This window comes from Pristis pectinata, chromosome 21 (assembly GCF_009764475.1).
Source record: "Pristis pectinata isolate sPriPec2 chromosome 21, sPriPec2.1.pri, whole genome shotgun sequence".
Classification (NCBI taxonomy): domain Eukaryota; kingdom Metazoa; phylum Chordata; class Chondrichthyes; order Rhinopristiformes; family Pristidae; genus Pristis; species Pristis pectinata.
The window spans coordinates 5,818,473-5,836,357 of record NC_067425.1 but is presented as its reverse complement, the minus strand read 5'-3'; the positions used below and the strand labels follow the sequence as shown (position 1 = coordinate 5,836,357).

General features: G+C 47.4%; 1 protein-coding gene across 2 annotated transcripts in view; it reads right to left on the bottom strand.

Moving 5' to 3' along the window:
- Positions 1–11,093: 11,093 nt before the first annotated feature.
- Positions 11,094–17,885, bottom strand: part of rad51c (RAD51 paralog C) — a 57,855-nt gene continuing 51,063 nt past the window's right edge. The window contains exons 9-10 of one of the 2 annotated variants that reach the window (XM_052035835.1): positions 12,276–12,336; positions 11,740–11,975 (exon numbers count right to left, since the gene is read on the bottom strand). In XM_052035835.1, the coding sequence (XP_051891795.1) occupies positions 11,877–11,975; positions 12,276–12,336 (160 nt within the window). In that variant the 3' untranslated portion in view covers positions 11,740–11,876. Of the gene's footprint in view, positions 11,976–12,275; positions 12,337–17,885 lie in introns of both variants that reach the window. The other variant, XM_052035834.1, reaches the window with a different exon arrangement.

The following is a 17,885-nucleotide window of genomic DNA, read 5'->3' as shown; positions in this document are numbered from 1 at the left end:
CCGCACGTGCGCGCCACCTCCCGGCAGACGCGGGCGCGCCTCCAGGTACCGTGGGTGGCTCCCTCCCACCTTGGCTTCAGCGACCAGCTTTTGTTTCATGTATGTTTATTTTTTGGGGGGTTGGGGGTTGGGGGTGGGTGGGGAGTGGGGGGGAAGGGTGGGGAGTGGGGAAGTGGGGGTGGGTGAGGAGTGGGAGGGTGGGGAGGGGGGAGTCTGAGCGTCCCTGGCAAAGTCAGTAATTATCAAACAAAATAGAAAATGCTGCAAACACTCAGCAGGTCAGGCAGCGTGGCTGGAGAAACAGAGTGATACCATCAGTGAACTTCCCCACTTCTGAATTTGTAAAGGAAACAGTGGTTGGGCCCTGGACACTTTCCTGTGGATGGACACTTTCCCCTGGTGATGTCCATAAGACCGGAATCAGACCATTTGGCCCATCGAGTCCACTCCGCCATTCGATCATGGCTGATTTATTTTTCCCTCTCAACCCCATTCTCCTGCCTTCTTCCCGTAACCTTTGACGCCCTTACTAATCAAGAGCCTATCAACCTCTGCTTTAAATATACCCGATGACTTGGCCTCCACAGCCGTCTGTGGCAATGAATTCCACAGATTTACCAACCTCTGGCAAAAGGGGCTGGGATGGTCGACCTCCAACAACCACAACTACCTTTCTTTGTGCACCGTAAAACTCCATTTCCCCCTTGATAGCCAATGACTTCACTTTTAAAAAGGCCCCTTGATGCCACACTTAGATGCTTTCTTGATGTCAAGGAAAATCATTCTCACCTCTGGAATTCATCTCCTTGGTCCATGTTTAGGCCAGGGCAGCGTTGTGGTCTGGAGAAGAGTGGTCCTGGCAAAACCCAAGCTGGGCACCGGTGAGCAGGTTATTGCTGAGTGAGTGTTGCTTAGCGGCACTGTCAACTACACTCTCCATCACTCCACTGATGAGTGAGAGTAGATTGATTGGGTGGTAATTAGCCATACTCTCTGTTAACAGGACATGCCTGGGTAATCTTCCACATTGTCAGGTAGATGATGGTGTAGTAACTGCACTCAAGACACTAGGCTGAAGGTGTGGCTAGCTCTGGAGTTCAGGATTACAGCCAGGACAATGTCTGGTTCCCCCACAGCCTTTGCTATATCCAATGCTCTCAGCCATTTCTTGATGTTATGTGAAACGGAAATGAAATGGCTGAAGACTGGTTTCTATGACATACCTGGTGGTTAGTGCTTCAGTTTTGTCTTTAATAGTCAAGTGCTAGAACCTGCCATCTTTGTGGAGTTTTCTCCTCCTGTTAGCTGCTCCATTGTTCACCACAATTGGGTGTGGCAGAATTACAGGGCTTCCATCTGACCTGCTGATTGTGAGATCATTTATCTGTACAGCATGCTGCCTTTGCTGTTTAGTATGCATGTCGTCCTGTGCTGCAGCTGAACCAGGTTGGCACCTTATCTCTGGATATCCTGACAAGCCCTTCTGCATTCCTCTTTGAACATGAGTCAATCTCTTGGCTTGATGTTAATGATATAGTGAGTGATCTGCCAGCCCATGACGTTACAGTCATGTTGGTGTATATTTCAGTTAATAGTCCACGGCACCTCATGGATGCCTAGTTTTGAGCTGCCAGGTGTGTTCTGTGTCTATCTCATTGTCTGTAGAGCCATACAACATGATGAAGGGTGCCTTCAATGTGAGGATGGGATATTGTATACTGTTGTAGACAATGCATCTGCCACAGGTAGATCAGTGAGGATGAGGTCAGGTAGGTTTATCCCTCGTGTTTGTTCACTCACTCACTACCTTCTGCAAACCCAGTCTGGCAGTTCGGTCCCTCAGGACTCGGCTGGCTTGGTCAGTGGACGTGTTACCAAACCACTCTCGGTGACGGACAAACATTTTGTGCCCTGATGAAGGCTCTCGACCCGAAACGTCAACTGTTCGTTACCCTCCATAGATGCTGCCTGACCCATTGAGTTCCTCCAGCTTTTTGTGTGTTGCTCCAGATTTCCAGCATCTGCAGTCTCTTGTGGCTCCATTTTGTGCCTTTGCTGCTTTTAGTGCTTCTTCCAATTTTTGTTTAAAAAGGACCACTGATTCAGTAGCTGAGGGAGGACAGTGGGCAGTGATCAGGAGGCTACTGTACCCCAGTTTGACCCGATGCCATAAGATTTCATTGTGTCTGGACTCGTGGTGCTGGTCCTCCCTAACACTGTGCAAACACGCCCCTCTCTTCCAGTGGGTCTTCTCCCTCTCTCTCCGTGGGTGTGTCCTACTGGTGGGACAAGATATGCCCAGGGGATACAATGCAAGTGAATGTAGAGGATGACCTGTGAATACAATATGGTCAAGTTGTAGGACAGCTCCCCCAGGACACCAGTCCCCAGATGTTTGTGAGGAGGATTTACAAGGTTGACTGTTGTTGGCAGCAGATTTGCCACATCTGAATCTGGTGCCTTGATTGATGACAGGTCAATCACTCAAAATGACAGCAGCTCGCTTGTGGAACCGGGGTGATAATTGCACTGAAAGAAGACTTGTAGTAGGCTAATGCCTTCCACAAACCATTCAGCACTTCCTTAAAGTGTCCCACAGCCAATGAAGACCTTCAGAAATACCTTCACTGCTGCACTACAGGAAAGCCAGCAGCCAATTTACACATAGCAAACTCCCCCCGGTGGTAATGTGATAATGACCAGATAATCTGCTTTAATATTGTTGAAGAGGGATAAATGTAGACCAGGTCAGTGGGGAAAATTGTCCTGCTATTCTTCAAAGTCATGTCATGAGATTTTTTAGATTTGTTTTGGAGAGTGGATGAGACCTTGGTTTAAATCTTGTCTGCTATTCTTCCTCTGTACTGCACTCCAGTCAATTTACATTTCTCTGTTCAACGGATTACATCCAACTTCATTACATGGGAACTGGCGAAGGTCTTCGGATTCCTGAACCTGTTGTTCCACCATTCAGTTAGATTGTGCCTCAACCCCATGAGTCTGTCTTTGCTCCAGTACACCTCATTACACTTAACCCAGGAAGTATCTTTCGATCTGTCTTGAAGTCTCTGAGTGCCTCATCTAAAGAAACGGCAAGTGGTGACTCCAGTATCTGGGGGAAAATGAAAATCCCCCACCCTTCATTCACAACTGGGGACTTCACTGTTGTAAGTGACTGGTGTTGATTTTACCCATATAATTTATGTAACTGTTCTCCACTCACTGCAACTTGCTGTGGAAATAATCCTGCTTTTGTCAAATGTTGCTGCATCTTTGATCATGAGGCACTCGCTGTGGTTCCAGAGCTCTGTCTACAGTAAGTCCCACCCTGTTTCCAGTTTACTGGCCGATGCAGGGGTCTGAAAATATTGCAAACAAAGCTTTTTATTATCTAGTTGTTAGAGCAAGCGAGTGGAAAGTGAGAATGTGTGAATGAAATCTTCAAAGGCAGCTGTGAAGGTGTGAAGAGTGAATTGGGGAGAAAGGCTGACAATGGATTGGCCACGGCTGACACTTAGGGAATGGATGCAGGAAATGTAACAGTTATGCCTTTGTTTCAGGGACGAAAACACAAAAGGTGACCCAACCACATCTTGCAAAAGAAATCGAGGGTAGTGTTAGATCCAAAGAGGAGGCGTATGAAGTCGGCAGGAAACGTAGCAGGCCTGAGGAGTGGGAACAGTTTAGAATGCAGCAAGATCGACCACAAGTTTTACGAGGGGAAGCGTCGACTATGAGAGCAATGTTGCAAGAAACATAAAACTGGACTACAAAATCTTCCACAAATATGTCAAAAAGATTAGTGAAGACTACACACACAGACTACTGGAGGAACTCAGCAGGTCAGGCAGCATCTATGGAGGGAAGTAAACAGTCGACATCTCGGGTCGAGACCCTTCATCGGGGACTGGGAAGGAAGAGGGCAGAAGCCGGAATAGGAAGGTTGGAGGAGGGTGAAGAGCACACACAGGCAGGTGACAGGTGAGTTCAGGTGATAGGGGGAAGGTAGGAGGGTGGGGGGCAGATGCAAGAAGCTGAGAGGTGATAGGTAGAAGAGGCAAAGGGCTGGAGGAGGAGGAATCCGGTCGGAGAGGGCAGTGGACCATGGAATAAAGGGAAAGAAGTGGGGAATACCGGATTCCATGGTCCACTGCCCTCTCTGACCGGATTCCTCCTCCTTCAGCCTTTTGCCTCTTCTACCTGTCACCTCTCAGCTTCTTGTATCTTCCCCCTCTCACCTGGACTCACCTGTCCCCTGCCTGCATGTGCTCCTCCCCCTGCCCCCACCTTCCTATTCTGGCTTCTGCCCTCTTCCTTCCCAGTCCTGATGAAGGGTCTCTGCCTGAAACGTCGACTGTTTATTTCCCTCCATAGATGCTGCCTGACCTGCTGAGTTCCTCCAGCATTGTGTGTGTTGCTCCAGATTCCAGTATCTGCAGAATCTCCTGCGTCTTAGTGAAGACTTAAGTGAGTCATTTGCAGGCAAATATGGGAGAATTCGTAACGGGCAACAAAATAATGTCAGAGCGATTAAATCAATATTTTGGTTCTGTCTTCAAGGTAGACAACACAAATTACTTTCTAGAAATGGGCCAAGTGCTGGTAAATGGGAATAGTGTAGATGGGTACTTGATGGTTGCCATAGACATGGTGGGCTGAAAGGCCTGTTCCTGTCCCATGACTATGACTCTTGAGGGGGACTTGAGCCCACAACCTCCTGAGTCCAGTAATGAGATATCAGGATGGGGAGCAAAAGCTTAAATTAGCCAACATTCCACCCTCGAGCTCAAAGAGCTAGGATGAGAGGACCATCTTATTTTACAGCACAGGCCATTCAGCCAACCAGAGCAAAGCTGGTGTTTATGCTCCGTATGAATCTCCTCCCACCCCTACAACCCGTCCTATCACCATACCCTTCCTCCTTCAGGCATTTGTTTAGCTTCCCCTTAATCTTTGCTGCTCACCTCAACCACTCCAGAGGGGAATGTTAGAGAGGTGGAGAGATCTAAGAAGGGAGTTTGCGAGAGGTGGCTCACATGGAAATCCCAGTGAAGGGAAAGGGGAGTTGAATTTCAACGCAGCCTCAGGACATCCCAGCTTTGCAGTGGTTACATTCAGGTGTTAGCCCTGGGTACAATGAGAAGCATCTTCATTTGTGAATCAGGAGGTTTGGGTTTAAGCCAACTAGTGCAGAGTGCAGCACTGTTAGAGCTTCCATTGTTCAAGCGGTGTGTTAGCGAAGTAGAGGGCTGAATATGTATTGTGTATCTAATGACTTCAAGGCTTTCCCAAAGAGCTTCAGAGCCAATAAGGCATTATTAAAGATGCACTGTACTAATGTAGGAAATGTGCCAACTATTCACCCGGAGAAAGGTCCCAGACACAGCAATAAGCCAATGACTAGGAAATCTAAATTAGAAAATAGTTGAGAAATAAGTATTGGCCAGATCAGCAGGAAGAACATCTGTGAAATAGTGCTGTCAGATCTTTTATATTCAAGGTCAAAGTGGAGTTTATTGTCACATGCACAAGCACATGTATGCACAGGTGCAATGAAAAACTTTCTGAGAGAGGCCTTATTTTCACAGAATATTTACAAGACAGGCCGTTCAGCCCATCAAGCTCGTGCCTGCCGAGGAAAGTCAGTGCCAGCTTTATCCCACCTGCCGGCACTTGGTCCACAGACCTGCAGGTCATGGCTCCTCAAACACACATCCAAATACTTCTCACAGTGTACTTATCACATCTGAACGATGATATCACTGACAGTGCTGCACTCCCTCAGTACTACACCAGAAAAGAAAGATTGAAATCTCAAATGAAATGTGTTCTCTTCAGGGCACATCAGGTCAGGGTAAGAATACAGAGCACCCCACCGCTGCCTGGTTCAGTAAAAGATCCTTTAGCACTTTCAAAATAAGAATGGGGAGCCTTCTCAGTGAATCAAGCCAACGTTCCCCCTTCCTCCCCCCCCCCCCAAAGCATCAGCAAGAACAGACCACCTGTCTTTCACACACTAGACACTAACATATACTCACATATTATTGCAACGTAGGAGCCATTTGTTCCATCCAGTTTATACTGACTCTCAACAGAGCAAGTCCATTCCCTCTCATCCCACTCCCCCATAGCTCTGCAGTTTATCCTTTCCCACATGCCCACCAACCTGCTCCCCATTCTTTTGCAAGCATCCCGTACTGAGGCGATTGGCCACTGTGAGTTACCCATCGGCACATCTTTGGGACGTGGGAGGAAACTGGAGCAAACGGGGAGAACGCACAATAACACAGCACCTGAGAATCAGCAGCAAAGCCAGGTCCCTGGAGCTGTGAGGCAGCGGCACTAACCACTGTGACCACCAATACGGAACTGCTGCTGCAGCTGTGTACATGGCAACAGTGCCCGCAGCTGCAAGGTAATGCGATACTCAGGCTTTTCTACACTAATCATTGAAATCTGAATTGTGGTTTCTGGCTTTGAATTCAATCCCACTGTAAACTCGAGATCAGGAGGAACGTTCCTGTACATGGGAAAACGAGAACTGCAGGTAAACATGTTTCTATTGATGCATTGTGACATTTTTGAAATTATTTGGCGTAATTGTGTTGCTGTGGCTAAATACAAAATCAGAATCAATTGCCTGTAGTATTTGATTGACAGGCTGGAGTGTGCGACTGTGATGAAGAAGTCACTTTATCACCCTCCCAATACAACTGTTGTGACACACAGAGCTCGTTTCGTACATCACTTCAGTGACTACACTTCTGAAACACTTTGGTTGCAAGGTGCTTCAGGATACCCCGAGGCACAAGGGAAAAACAGGTTTGCCATTTCTTTGAAATATAATCAGATATTTGCCTGGGTCAGACAGAGCCCGTTTGAAAGAAACACAGGCAATGCTTCAGTTCTCTGACCTTTTATCAGCCCTTGGCTACAATTTAAGCAACAATTTGCATACATTAAGCACCTTGACAACATGCAAAGTGTCACAAGGATGATTCCAACACTGATCTAGTTGCCCGCATGAAGAGTGATGACAAGGTGACTTCATCACTGCTGTCAGTGGCACCAGCTTTTCAGCTCTACTCTCCCTCCAGCTTTTTGATCAGTCTCCCGTTCTACAAGCGGTCCAGTAGTGTGATTGAGGGTCTGGTATCCACACCCTCATCCCACCATGGGAACACATTCACTCACACTTTCCCCACGTCTCTATAAATGACTCTCCTCTGTCGACGTTACTCCCTTGTGAAGGCAGCAGTCGATTCTGTTTCCATCATCCCCACAGGCAGTGAATTCCAGACAGAACCACTCCGAGTAAAAAGTGCCTTGTCACATTTGTCTATTTGATATATCCATCAAACCACCTCTCAATCCTCATTGCCCCAAGGACAACCCACCCGTGACAGTTTAATCTTGTGACTGCAATCCCTCACCAATGGGACTGTTCTAATAAATCTTTTCGAAGACCTTCACATCTCCCCAAGGGTCAGGTGACTAGAGTTGGACACAGAGCTCTGGTTGTGGCCTTATCAGAGTTTTATAAAGGTTCAAAACTTCCCTCTTTTGTCCTGGGAGAGGGATAAAGGAACTAGTAGGATTGTTGCCCTGGAAGCTGGCATATACACGATGGCCTGAATGGTTTCTTCTGTGACATTATGTTCAGCATTTATGTTGCCCAGGATCCCAGAAGCTATACTGGCTTGTACTGCAACAAAGTCAGAGTATCATACAGCACAGAAATAGACCCCTTGGCGCACTGAGTTCGTGCAACCATCCAGCACCAATTTTTATTAACCCTATGTTAACCCCATTGTACAGTCCCCACAAACCCATCAACTGCTTCCCAGTTCTATCTCTCACCCACAATATGGGCAATTTACGGTGGCCAATTAACCTCCCAATCTGTACACCTTGGAAAGTGGGATGAAACCAGAGCACCTGGAGGAAACTCATAGGGAAAGCGTGCAAACTCCATGCAGACAGCACTGGAGATCAGGAGAAAGGGTGGGCACGTGAGGGAGAGGGAGGGACCATGCAAGGGAGAGAGAGAAGAGAGGGAGGGACCATGAGAGAGAGAAGAGAGGGAGGGACCATGGGAGGGAGAAGGGGGAGGGAGAAGGGGGAGGGAGAAGGGGAGGGAGAAGGGGAGGGAAGGGGAGGAGAAGGGGGAGGGAGAGAGAGCGCACGAGGGAGACCACATGAAGGTGTGCATGAGTCAGACAGCAGTAGACAAACACCGTCCTGGTCGGAAGTGGCTACAAAGAAACAGGAGGAACTGAAATCATTCTCCTTCGACAGAAATTACAGGATAATTGTGATGTACAAAATTACAAATGTTAAGGAAAAAGGGGAAAAAAAAAGTTCCCTTTTTAGATATGATGTTAAATCAAGTCCCTGTCTGCTCTCTCAGTGGCATCTAAAGCTGCCACGTTACCTTGTGAAGGTGAGCTCTCCCTAGTGTCCTGGCCAACATTTATCCCTCAAACAATGACGGTGGGCAGGGCGAACGACAGGACGAGACAGATCTCTAATTGCCAAAGAGCAAGATTGAGAATAAATTTCACAGTGATTTATGATCTGCCCTGTGCTATCTGAAAGGCCCCTGGAAGCATGTTCAAAAATAACTTGCATCAAAAAATTGGACATCACAGAAAAGTGAAACGTGCAGAGAAAGAACAGGGAAGAGGGGATGACTTAGATCACCGAAAGAACCAGAATAGACACAATGGGCCAAGTGGCCTCCTTGGTGATTTATACTTACAATCGGTACCACATTTATCTCACCAACAGCCTGTTCTGGTCCAACCAAAGAAAGCTCACCAGACCTCTACTTCCTCATGAGGCTAAAGAAATTTGGCATTACCCCTTTGACCCTCACCAATTTTTAATCGATGCACCATAGAAAGCATCTAATCCGGATGCATCACAGCTTGGTATGGCAACTGCTCTGCTCGTGACCACAAGAAACTGCAGAGAGTTGTGGACACAGCTCAGCGCATCACGGAAACCAGCTTCCCCTCCATGGACTCTGTCTACACTTCTCGCTGCCTCAGTAAAGCAGCCAACATAACCAAAGACCCCACCCACCCGGGACATTCTCTCTTCTCCCCTCTCCCATTGGGCAGAAGATACAAAAGCCTGAAAGCACGTACTACCAGACTCAAGGACAGCTTCTATCCCGCTGTTATAAGACTATTGAACCGTTCCCTAGTACGATAAGATGGACTCTTGACCTCACAAGTCTACCTCATTATGACCTTGCACCTTACTGTCTGCCTGCACTGCACTTTCTCTGTAGCTGCCACACTTTATTCTGCATTCTGTTATTGTTTTACCCTGTACTACCTCAATGCACTGTGTAATGAATTGATCTGTATGAACGGTATGCAAGACAAGTTTTTCACTGTACCTCGGTACAAGTGACAATAATAAACCAATTCCAAACAAGCTCATATTTACAGCAGGGCACTGATGATTAATAGTTTGTTCTCTTCACTACAATTTATTCTTCAATCCAGCTTGCTCGGGCCAGACAAAGCCTCAGTGACTCACAAGTCTCAGCTGAAGAGAAGCAATTTTCTGCTCCTCTTTGTGTCTGATGCAGTTCCGATTCCCGAAGCAAAGATCACGCTTTCTTCTCTTCGACCAGAATCAAAGGCGAAGATGGTTCAATATCAGGCTTCCACACAGCCCCTGATGTTTGCATTTGACTCTTTGTAATGGTCACTACCAATGCACTGAAGTTCCTTTCCCCCTCCACAGATGCTGCTCGACCTGCTGAGTTCCTCCAGCAGATTGTTGGTCACTCCAGCTTCCAGTGTCTGCCGTCTGTGGCACCAAAGAGAAAGCTCAGTCTCAGCCCCAAGTGCAGCAGGTCGTGGGTTTGTGTCCCACTCCTATCACTCGAGTACAAAGCCAAGATTCCCTGTGCAGTGCTGACAAGTGCTGCAATGTGGGCAATGCCATCTTTGAGGCGAGTCACTGAGCTGAGGCATAAATATTTCCTACAACACTTCAAAAGTGCATCAATGGTTGCAAAACTCTTCGAACTGCTCTGAAGTTGTAAAAGGTACCGTCAAAAGCAAGAACATAATCTCAGCACTTTATTTTGACCCCTTGCTGTGGATAAGGTGTTGTGAGCACTTTGAAGTGGCCTTGTGGAATGTCTATACAGAGTGAAAGCAAGTCTAGACATACAAGTAATGTGGTGTTTGGACAGGAGCTAGAGAAGCTGAACTGGATCCTGAACTTGTACAAGGATTTACACACACACAATGCACAAGGGACGTCACTGACAGCAGTGGAAAGGAACTGCATTTATGTAGTGCATCAGGACAATCAGAAATCTTTTACAAGGGGTCTAAAACTAGAGGGCATAGGTTAAGGTGAGAGGGCAAAGATTTAAAGGAGGTCTGAGGGACAAGTTTTTCCACACAGAGGGTGGTGTGTGTGTGTGGAATGAGCTGCCAGAGGAAGTGTTTAAAAGACATTCAGACAGGTTCATGGATAGGAAAGGTTAAGAGGGATATGGGTCAAATGCAGGCAAATGGGACTTAGATTGTTTTCTCTGGAGCATCGGAGGCTGAGGGGCAACTGAAAGTAGTACAGTATATAAAACAATGAGGGGTATAGACAGGGTAGAGTCTTTTCCCCAGGTTGGAAATGTCAAATACTAGAGGGCATAGCTTTAATGTGAGAGGGGGAAAGTTTAAAGGACACGATTACCAGTTGTGCCAAGCTGCCCATCATCTTTCACCCTCCTCAGACTCCTGTATCACCCCTGCCTCTCTCCTCTTTAAACCAGCCATCTCCCCTCTCCTCTCCCAGTCCCGAAGCAGGGTTTCGACCCTAAGTATTGACAATTCCTTTCCTCCCACAGATACTGCTTGACCTGCTGAGTTCCTCCAGCAGATTGTTGTTGCAGAAAGAGCAGCAGTTAACCAGCTCAGCCATGAGGTCGAGAGCCTTGAAGAAAGACCTTGCTTTATGCATGGCCCAGTGGCATTCACTGACCTTCGAGGGCTAGTGGCTCGCTGCCTTCTTAAACCACTGCAGACCACGTGGTGAAAACGTTCTCAGTGTAGCAGCTTGAGGCAACTGAGAGCTTGCTGAGCCATTTCAAGCACAGTCAGGTAGGGGTCAACCCATTACAATGGGTCACTGACAACACAGTCCAACTGAGGACAACTTCCTTCCCTGAATGGCATTGGTGAACCTTCCAGATCTGGTCATTTCATGGCGTCCAGTTACCGATACTGGCTCTTTATTTCATATTGATCTCATTAAAGGAATTTAAATCCCACCATTACCACGATGACCCAAGCCCCAGGACTGCCAGTGCAGTGATACATTTGCTATGCTATCAGACTCCTTTCATACGTAGGCAAGCATCAAGCAGTGGATGTCACCCTGGACTACAAAATACATTTACTTGCAACACATCGGAATAAGAGAGAAAATAATCATCACCTGAAACAGTACAACGGGAGATCAGTGAGCAGAGGGAGGGTTTTAACAAACGTGAAAAGTTTGTGCTGACTCAGGAACTTAGGCCGAAGTTTGGACTCCTGTAGGTAGGTACTGAGGTTCAGAGTCCTCGAGCCTCCGAAAACCAGGAAGATCCAGCCTCCATCACAGACCTCTGCCCAGCAGTCTTCCAGTCCAGTGGGCAGGATGGGGAGACAGGCCAGTCCCTCACTAGAAAGAGAATTCTTCAGTTCTCCAGTCCAACTGGATTCACAGAACCCACTGCCAATCCAGGCCCAACTGCAATCCAGATCCAGCCACGGGCTTGATAATGGATCCAAAGCAATCCCCTGGCTTGCCATGTTTGGTTCCCCCCCCACACCATTTGGATCAACGTCCAGTGGACGACATCATCGCCCATCCTGGTCATCTGTCCGCGGACGCTTGCGTGGGTTGGCGGGTGAAGTTGAAGGCGGCTCTGATGATTGGACGTCGCGAAAACCAAGTGACTGAAAATGAGACAAATGGGGAAAATGAGAGAGAAGGAGTCAACCGGCTCGGCAACAAGGTCAAGAACCTCAAACAAAGAAAACCTTCTTCCCTCCCAATCACAGCCTCTCCCTGTGGCCACTCCACAATCTTTCTTCTGCTCCCCCCTCCCTCCCTGCTGCCCTGCCCTCCTCTCATACTGTACCCAAGCTGGGAGCATCCAGTATTTGTTCAAAGGGTGGAACATTTCCTGGCACCGGCATAGCTTGAAACAAAAGCAACATAGAAAAGGAATCCAGAATTACTGGCAGATGACTCACGGTTATCTGGTATGGTACAGTCGCTTCTTTATGTGTTGGTGATTTGTAGAGGGAAGCAAACCTGGAGAGAGGGAACACAGCAAAATCTGGGAGTCAGGCTCATCGCTGCTGGCGGAGGATCGGTTCCAAGAAACTTCCCGGCATCAAGAGGCCAGAGAGGCAGGACTTTGCACAGGAAATGGGAGCAGGAGTAGACCACTCAGCCCTTCAAACTGGTTCTGCCATTCAACCCGATCATGGCTGATTCTCACATTCCTGCTCTCCCCTTGATGTTTTTTGTGCCACGCACCAGTGAGGGTAAGGATAGGATGATTTGGCAGATGAATGCGTGGCTGAGGAGTTGGGGCAGGGGGCAGGGTTTCAGAGTTTCAGATTTGTGGATCATTGGGATCTCTTCTGGGGAAGATACGACCTGTACAAAAGGGATGGGTTACACCGGAACTGGAGGGGGACCAATATTCTTGCGAGCAGGTTTGCTAGAACTGTTGCCAGGGTTTAAACTAGTTTCGCAGGGGGGTGGGAACCTGAGTGATAGGTCAGAGGTTGGTTCATTTCGTGTACAAGTAGATGCAGAGTGTAGAAAGACTGTGAGGAAGGATAGGCAGATGAAAGGGCAAAATTGTAGTCAGTTGGATGGGCTGAAGTGCGTCTACTTTAACGTGAGAAGTATCAGGAACAAGGGTGATGAACTTAGAGCATGGGTAAGTACATGGAACTATGACATGGTGGCCATTATAGAGACTTGGTTGTTACAAGGGCAGGAATGGCTGCTGGATATTCTGGGGTTTAGATGTTTCAAAAGGGACAGGGACGGAGGTAAAAGAGTTGGGGGAGTGGCTTTGCTGATCAGGGACATTATCACAGTTGTAGAAAGGGAGGATGTCCTGGAGGAATCGTCCACTGAGTCAGTGTGGGTGGAAGTCAGAAACAATAAGGAAGCAATCACTCTATTGGGAATATTCTACAGACCCCCCCCCCCCCCCCAATAGCAGCAGAGACACTGAGGAGAAGATCGGGAGGCAGATTTTGGAGAGGTGCAAAAATAACAGGGTTGTTGTCATGGGTGACTTCAACTTCCCTAATATTGATTGGCACCTCCTTAGTGTAAAGGGGATAGGTGGAGCAGAGTTTGTTAGGTGTGTCCAGGCCAACGTGAGGAGAGGCCACACTGGACCTGGTACTAGGCAATGAGCCTGATCAGGTACCAGATCTCTCAGTGGGAGAGCATTTTGGAGACAGTGATCATAACTCCTTGACCTTTACCAAAGCCTTGGAGAGGGATAGGAGCAGATGATATGGGAAATTATTTAACTGGGGGAGGGGGAATTAAGATGCCATTAGACAGGAACTTGGGACCGTAAATTGGGAAAAGATGTCCTTGGGGAAGTGCACAATGGAAATGTAGAGGTTGTTTAGGGAGTACTTGCGTGGGGCTCTGGATAGGTTTGTCCCATTGAGGAAGGGTAAGGATGGTAGAGTGAAGGAACTGTAGTTGACAAGAGATGTAGAGTCTCTTGTCAAGATGAAGAAAGAAGCTTACCCAAGCTTTAGAAAGTAAGGATCAGACAGGGCTCTGGAGAGTTACAAGGTAGCCAGGAGGGAGCTTAAGAATGGACTTAGGAGAGCTAGAAGGGGGCATGAGAAGGCCTTGGCGAGTAGGATTAAGGAAAACCCCAAGGTGTTCTACAACATGTGAAGAATAGGAGGATGACTAGTGAGGGTAGGACTGATCAGAGATAACAGAGGAAACACGTGCCTGGAGTCGGAAGAGGTAGGGGAGGTCCTTAGTGAATACTTTGCTTCAGTATTCACCAGTGAGAGATACTTTGACGTTTGTGAGGATGGCGTACAACAGGCTGATACGCCAGGGCATGTCGACGTGAGGAAAGAGGATGTGCTGGAACTTTTGAAGAACATTAGGATAGATCAGTTACCGGGGCCAGACGGGATATATCCAAGGTTATTACAGGAAGCAAGGGAAGAGATTGCTGCACCTTTGGTGATGACCTTTGCATCCTCACTGGCCACAGGAGTAGTGCCAGATGACTGGAGGGTGGCAAATGTTGTTCCTTTGTTTAAGAAAAGGAGTGGGGATAACCCTGGGAATTACAGGCCAGTGAGTCTTACTTCAGTGGTGGGCAAATTACTGGAGAAGATTCTTAGAGACAGGATTTATGGGCATTTGGAGATGCATAGGCTGATTAGGGACAGTCAGCATGGCTTTGAGAGAGGCAGGTCTTGCCTCAGGAACCTGATTGAATTCTTTGAGGATCTAACAAAGCACATTGATGAAGGTAGAGCAGCAGATGTGGTGTACATGGATTTTAGTAAGGTGTTTGATAAGGTTCCTCATGTAAGGCTCATTCAGAAAGTCAGGAGGTATGTGTGGATTCAGAATAGGCTCGCCCATGGAAGACAGAGGGTGGTTGTAGACGGAGCGTATTCTGCCTGGAGGTCAGTGACCAGTGGTGTTCCGCAGGGATCTGTTCTGGGACTCCTGTTCTTTGTGATTTTTATAAATGACTTGGATGAGGATGTGGAAGGGTGTGTTAGTAAGTTTGCAGATGACACGAGGATTGGTGGTGTTTTGGATAGCGTAGAAGATTGCTGTAGGTTACAACAGGACATTGAAAGGATGCAGAGCTGGGCTGAGAAATGGCAGATGCAGTTCAACCCGGAAAAGTGTGAAGTGATACACTTTGGAAGATCAAATTTGAGGGCAGAATACAAGGTTAATGGCAGAACTCATGGCAGTGTGGAGGAACCGAGGGAACTTGGGGTCCACGTCCATAGATCCCTCAAGATTGCTGCGTAGGTCAATAGGGTTGTTAAGAAGGTGTATGATGTGTTGGCCTTCATTAGTCAGGGTACTGAGTTCAAGAGCCGCCAGGTAACGTTGTAGCTCTATAGAACTCTGGTTAGACCACACTTAAGAGTATTCTGTTCAGTTCTGGTCGCCTCATTATAGGAAGGATGTGGAGGCTTTAGAGAGGGTGCAGAGGAGATTTACCAGGATGCTGCCTGGATTGGAGAGCATGTCTTATGAGGAGAGGTTGAGTGAGCTCGGGCTTTTCTCTTTGGAGAGGAGGAGGATGAGAGGTGATTTGATAGAGGTGTACAAGATGATAAGAGGCATAGATCGAGTGGACAGTCAGAGACTTTTTCCCAGGGTGAAAATGGCTAACATGAGGAGGCATAATTTTAAGGTAATTGGAGGAAGGTATGGGGGGGATGTCAGGGATAAGTGTTGTGTTTTTTTTTACACAGAGTGGTGGGTGCGTGGAACGCACTGCTGGCAGAGGTTGTGGGGGCAGATACATTAGGGACATTTAAGAAACTCTTAGATAGGCACATGGATGATAGAAAAATGGGGGGCTATGTGGGAGGGAAGGGTAATAGATCAGGATAAAATGTTGGCACAACATCGTGGGCTGAAGGGCCTGTAGTGTGCTGTAATGTTGTGTTCTAATTGAAATGGCTGTTGAGAGAAACTTGTCCAGGAACTCCTCCCCAATCCACAATATTGAACCTGCTCTCCAGTACCATTTACACATTGTACTCTGTCTCTGCACCTTGCAGAAGCAGTGTGACGTGTAAACGGTACCATATAGTGTGCTCCCTACTACTGACCAGGGTGCATTTCCGGGCAGCTATTCCTCCTTGTGGGGTGTCCAGTCCAACGGGGGACAACCTGTGTTGTCCCGTCTAAAAGCGAAACACGGCTCTTGAGGGATGATCTCAGGAGATGCTCCTCCACACAAAGGGTGGGGTAATTGAGAACTCCCACCCAAGGAAAGGTGCTGAAGCCATGACTGATTAAGAATTGTTAGATCAACAGGAGAAGGGTACTTAAGGCTAAGGGACCATGGTAGGGAAACTGAGATCAGCCATATGTAACTGAATGGTAGGCTCAAGGGGCAAGGTGGCCTCCTCCTGTTCATAAGTAGCTGGAAGCACTGAAGATAAACAGTATGTCTCGAACAAATGAAAATCAAATAAGTGTAGCTAGTGGAAATGAGATAAAAACAGAAAATGCTAGAAATACTCAGTAGGAAAGAGAAACAGGGTTGACATTTCAGGCCAAAGACCCTTCAGCAGAATGGGGAAAGCAGGTTAGCTTTAAGTTACAGAGGCTGGGGAGGAATGGATAGGACAAAGGGGGTGTCTCTGATAGGAGGCCAGAGTTGGCCAGGTGATCCCAATGTGACCAATAGATTCATGAGGGCAGTTAGAGGGAGAGGAAACAAAGGGACGTGTTTAATCTGGGTACCGCAGGTCAGAGCTTTGCTGAAACCCAAAGCCAAAAGGTGAAAGCTGGAAACGTCCATCAGATCAGGCGGTATCGGTGGAGAGTTAATATTAAGATACAAGATATTTATTTATTAGTCACATGTACATTGAAACACACAGTGAAATACATCTTTTGCGTAGAGTGTTCTGGGGGCAGCCCGCAAGTGTCGCCACACTTCCGGCGCCAACGTAGCATGCCCACAACTTCCTAACCTGTACGTCTTTGGAATGTGGGAAGAAACCGGAGCACCTGGAGGAAACCCACGCAGACACGGGGAGAACGTACAAACTCCTTACAGACAGCGGCAGGAATTGAACCCGGGTCGCTGGTGCTGTAATAACGTTACGCTAACCACTACTGTGTCACATTACATATCATTACAGATAGTTAACCTTGGAGCAGAACTGGCTAATTCCGATACAGACAGGAGGGAGGAAGTGGGACGGAGAATTAAAGTGGCAGGTGACTGGAAGCTCAGAGTCACCCTTGTGAATTGGACGTTGGTGTCTGCAAAGTGGTCAGCCAATCTGCGTTTGATTTTTCAAATGTGGAAATCATATTGTGAGCACCAAACAAAAGTGCCACTTGTCTGGTGGTGAGAAGAGAGGTGGTAAATGGGCATTTCTGGAGTTGAGTGGGAAAGAATACCTCAAAGCAAATATCAGAAACTGTTCACTATGTAGCACCAGAAGTCCAGTGGTATTTGGAAATAAAAGATTAAAATAAAAACCTTTATTTTACAGCCAGGTAGCTGGAACGCCAGAACATGGGAGTCTCAGCAGATGTTTCACTTTTTCAATAAGTTTACACTCTAGTCTCACTACCTCACCCCACACTCAGCTTTAGGGGTAGAGTAGTTTATTAGTTACATCACTGGATTAATAATCCAGGGGATGATAGTTCAACTCTCCCCATCTATTGAGCACTGAAATTCCATTTTGAAAATGGGGAACCAATAATAACAACGGACAGTGGTAGAAACCCAAACATTGGAATGTTGTAGAACAGAAGGACCTTGGAAGAGAAGTACATGGTTCCCTGAAAGTGGCGTCACAGGTAGACAGGGTGGTGAAGAAGGAATGGACCGGTTGGGCTGAAGGGCCTATTTCCGTGCTGTACAACTCTGTCAGTGTTCACTGGGAAAGGAAACTGGGCCCTTCCCACTCTGGGCCCACATCTGACTCTTCACTACCAACATGGAGAATTGGGCACAAGATCTCCAGGAATGGGAATCACCACATTAAAATAACTAATTACGTTGATAGTAATTAAATAATCAGCCTTGCTAATGAAGACCACCCCAGAGAATGAGTAAAACA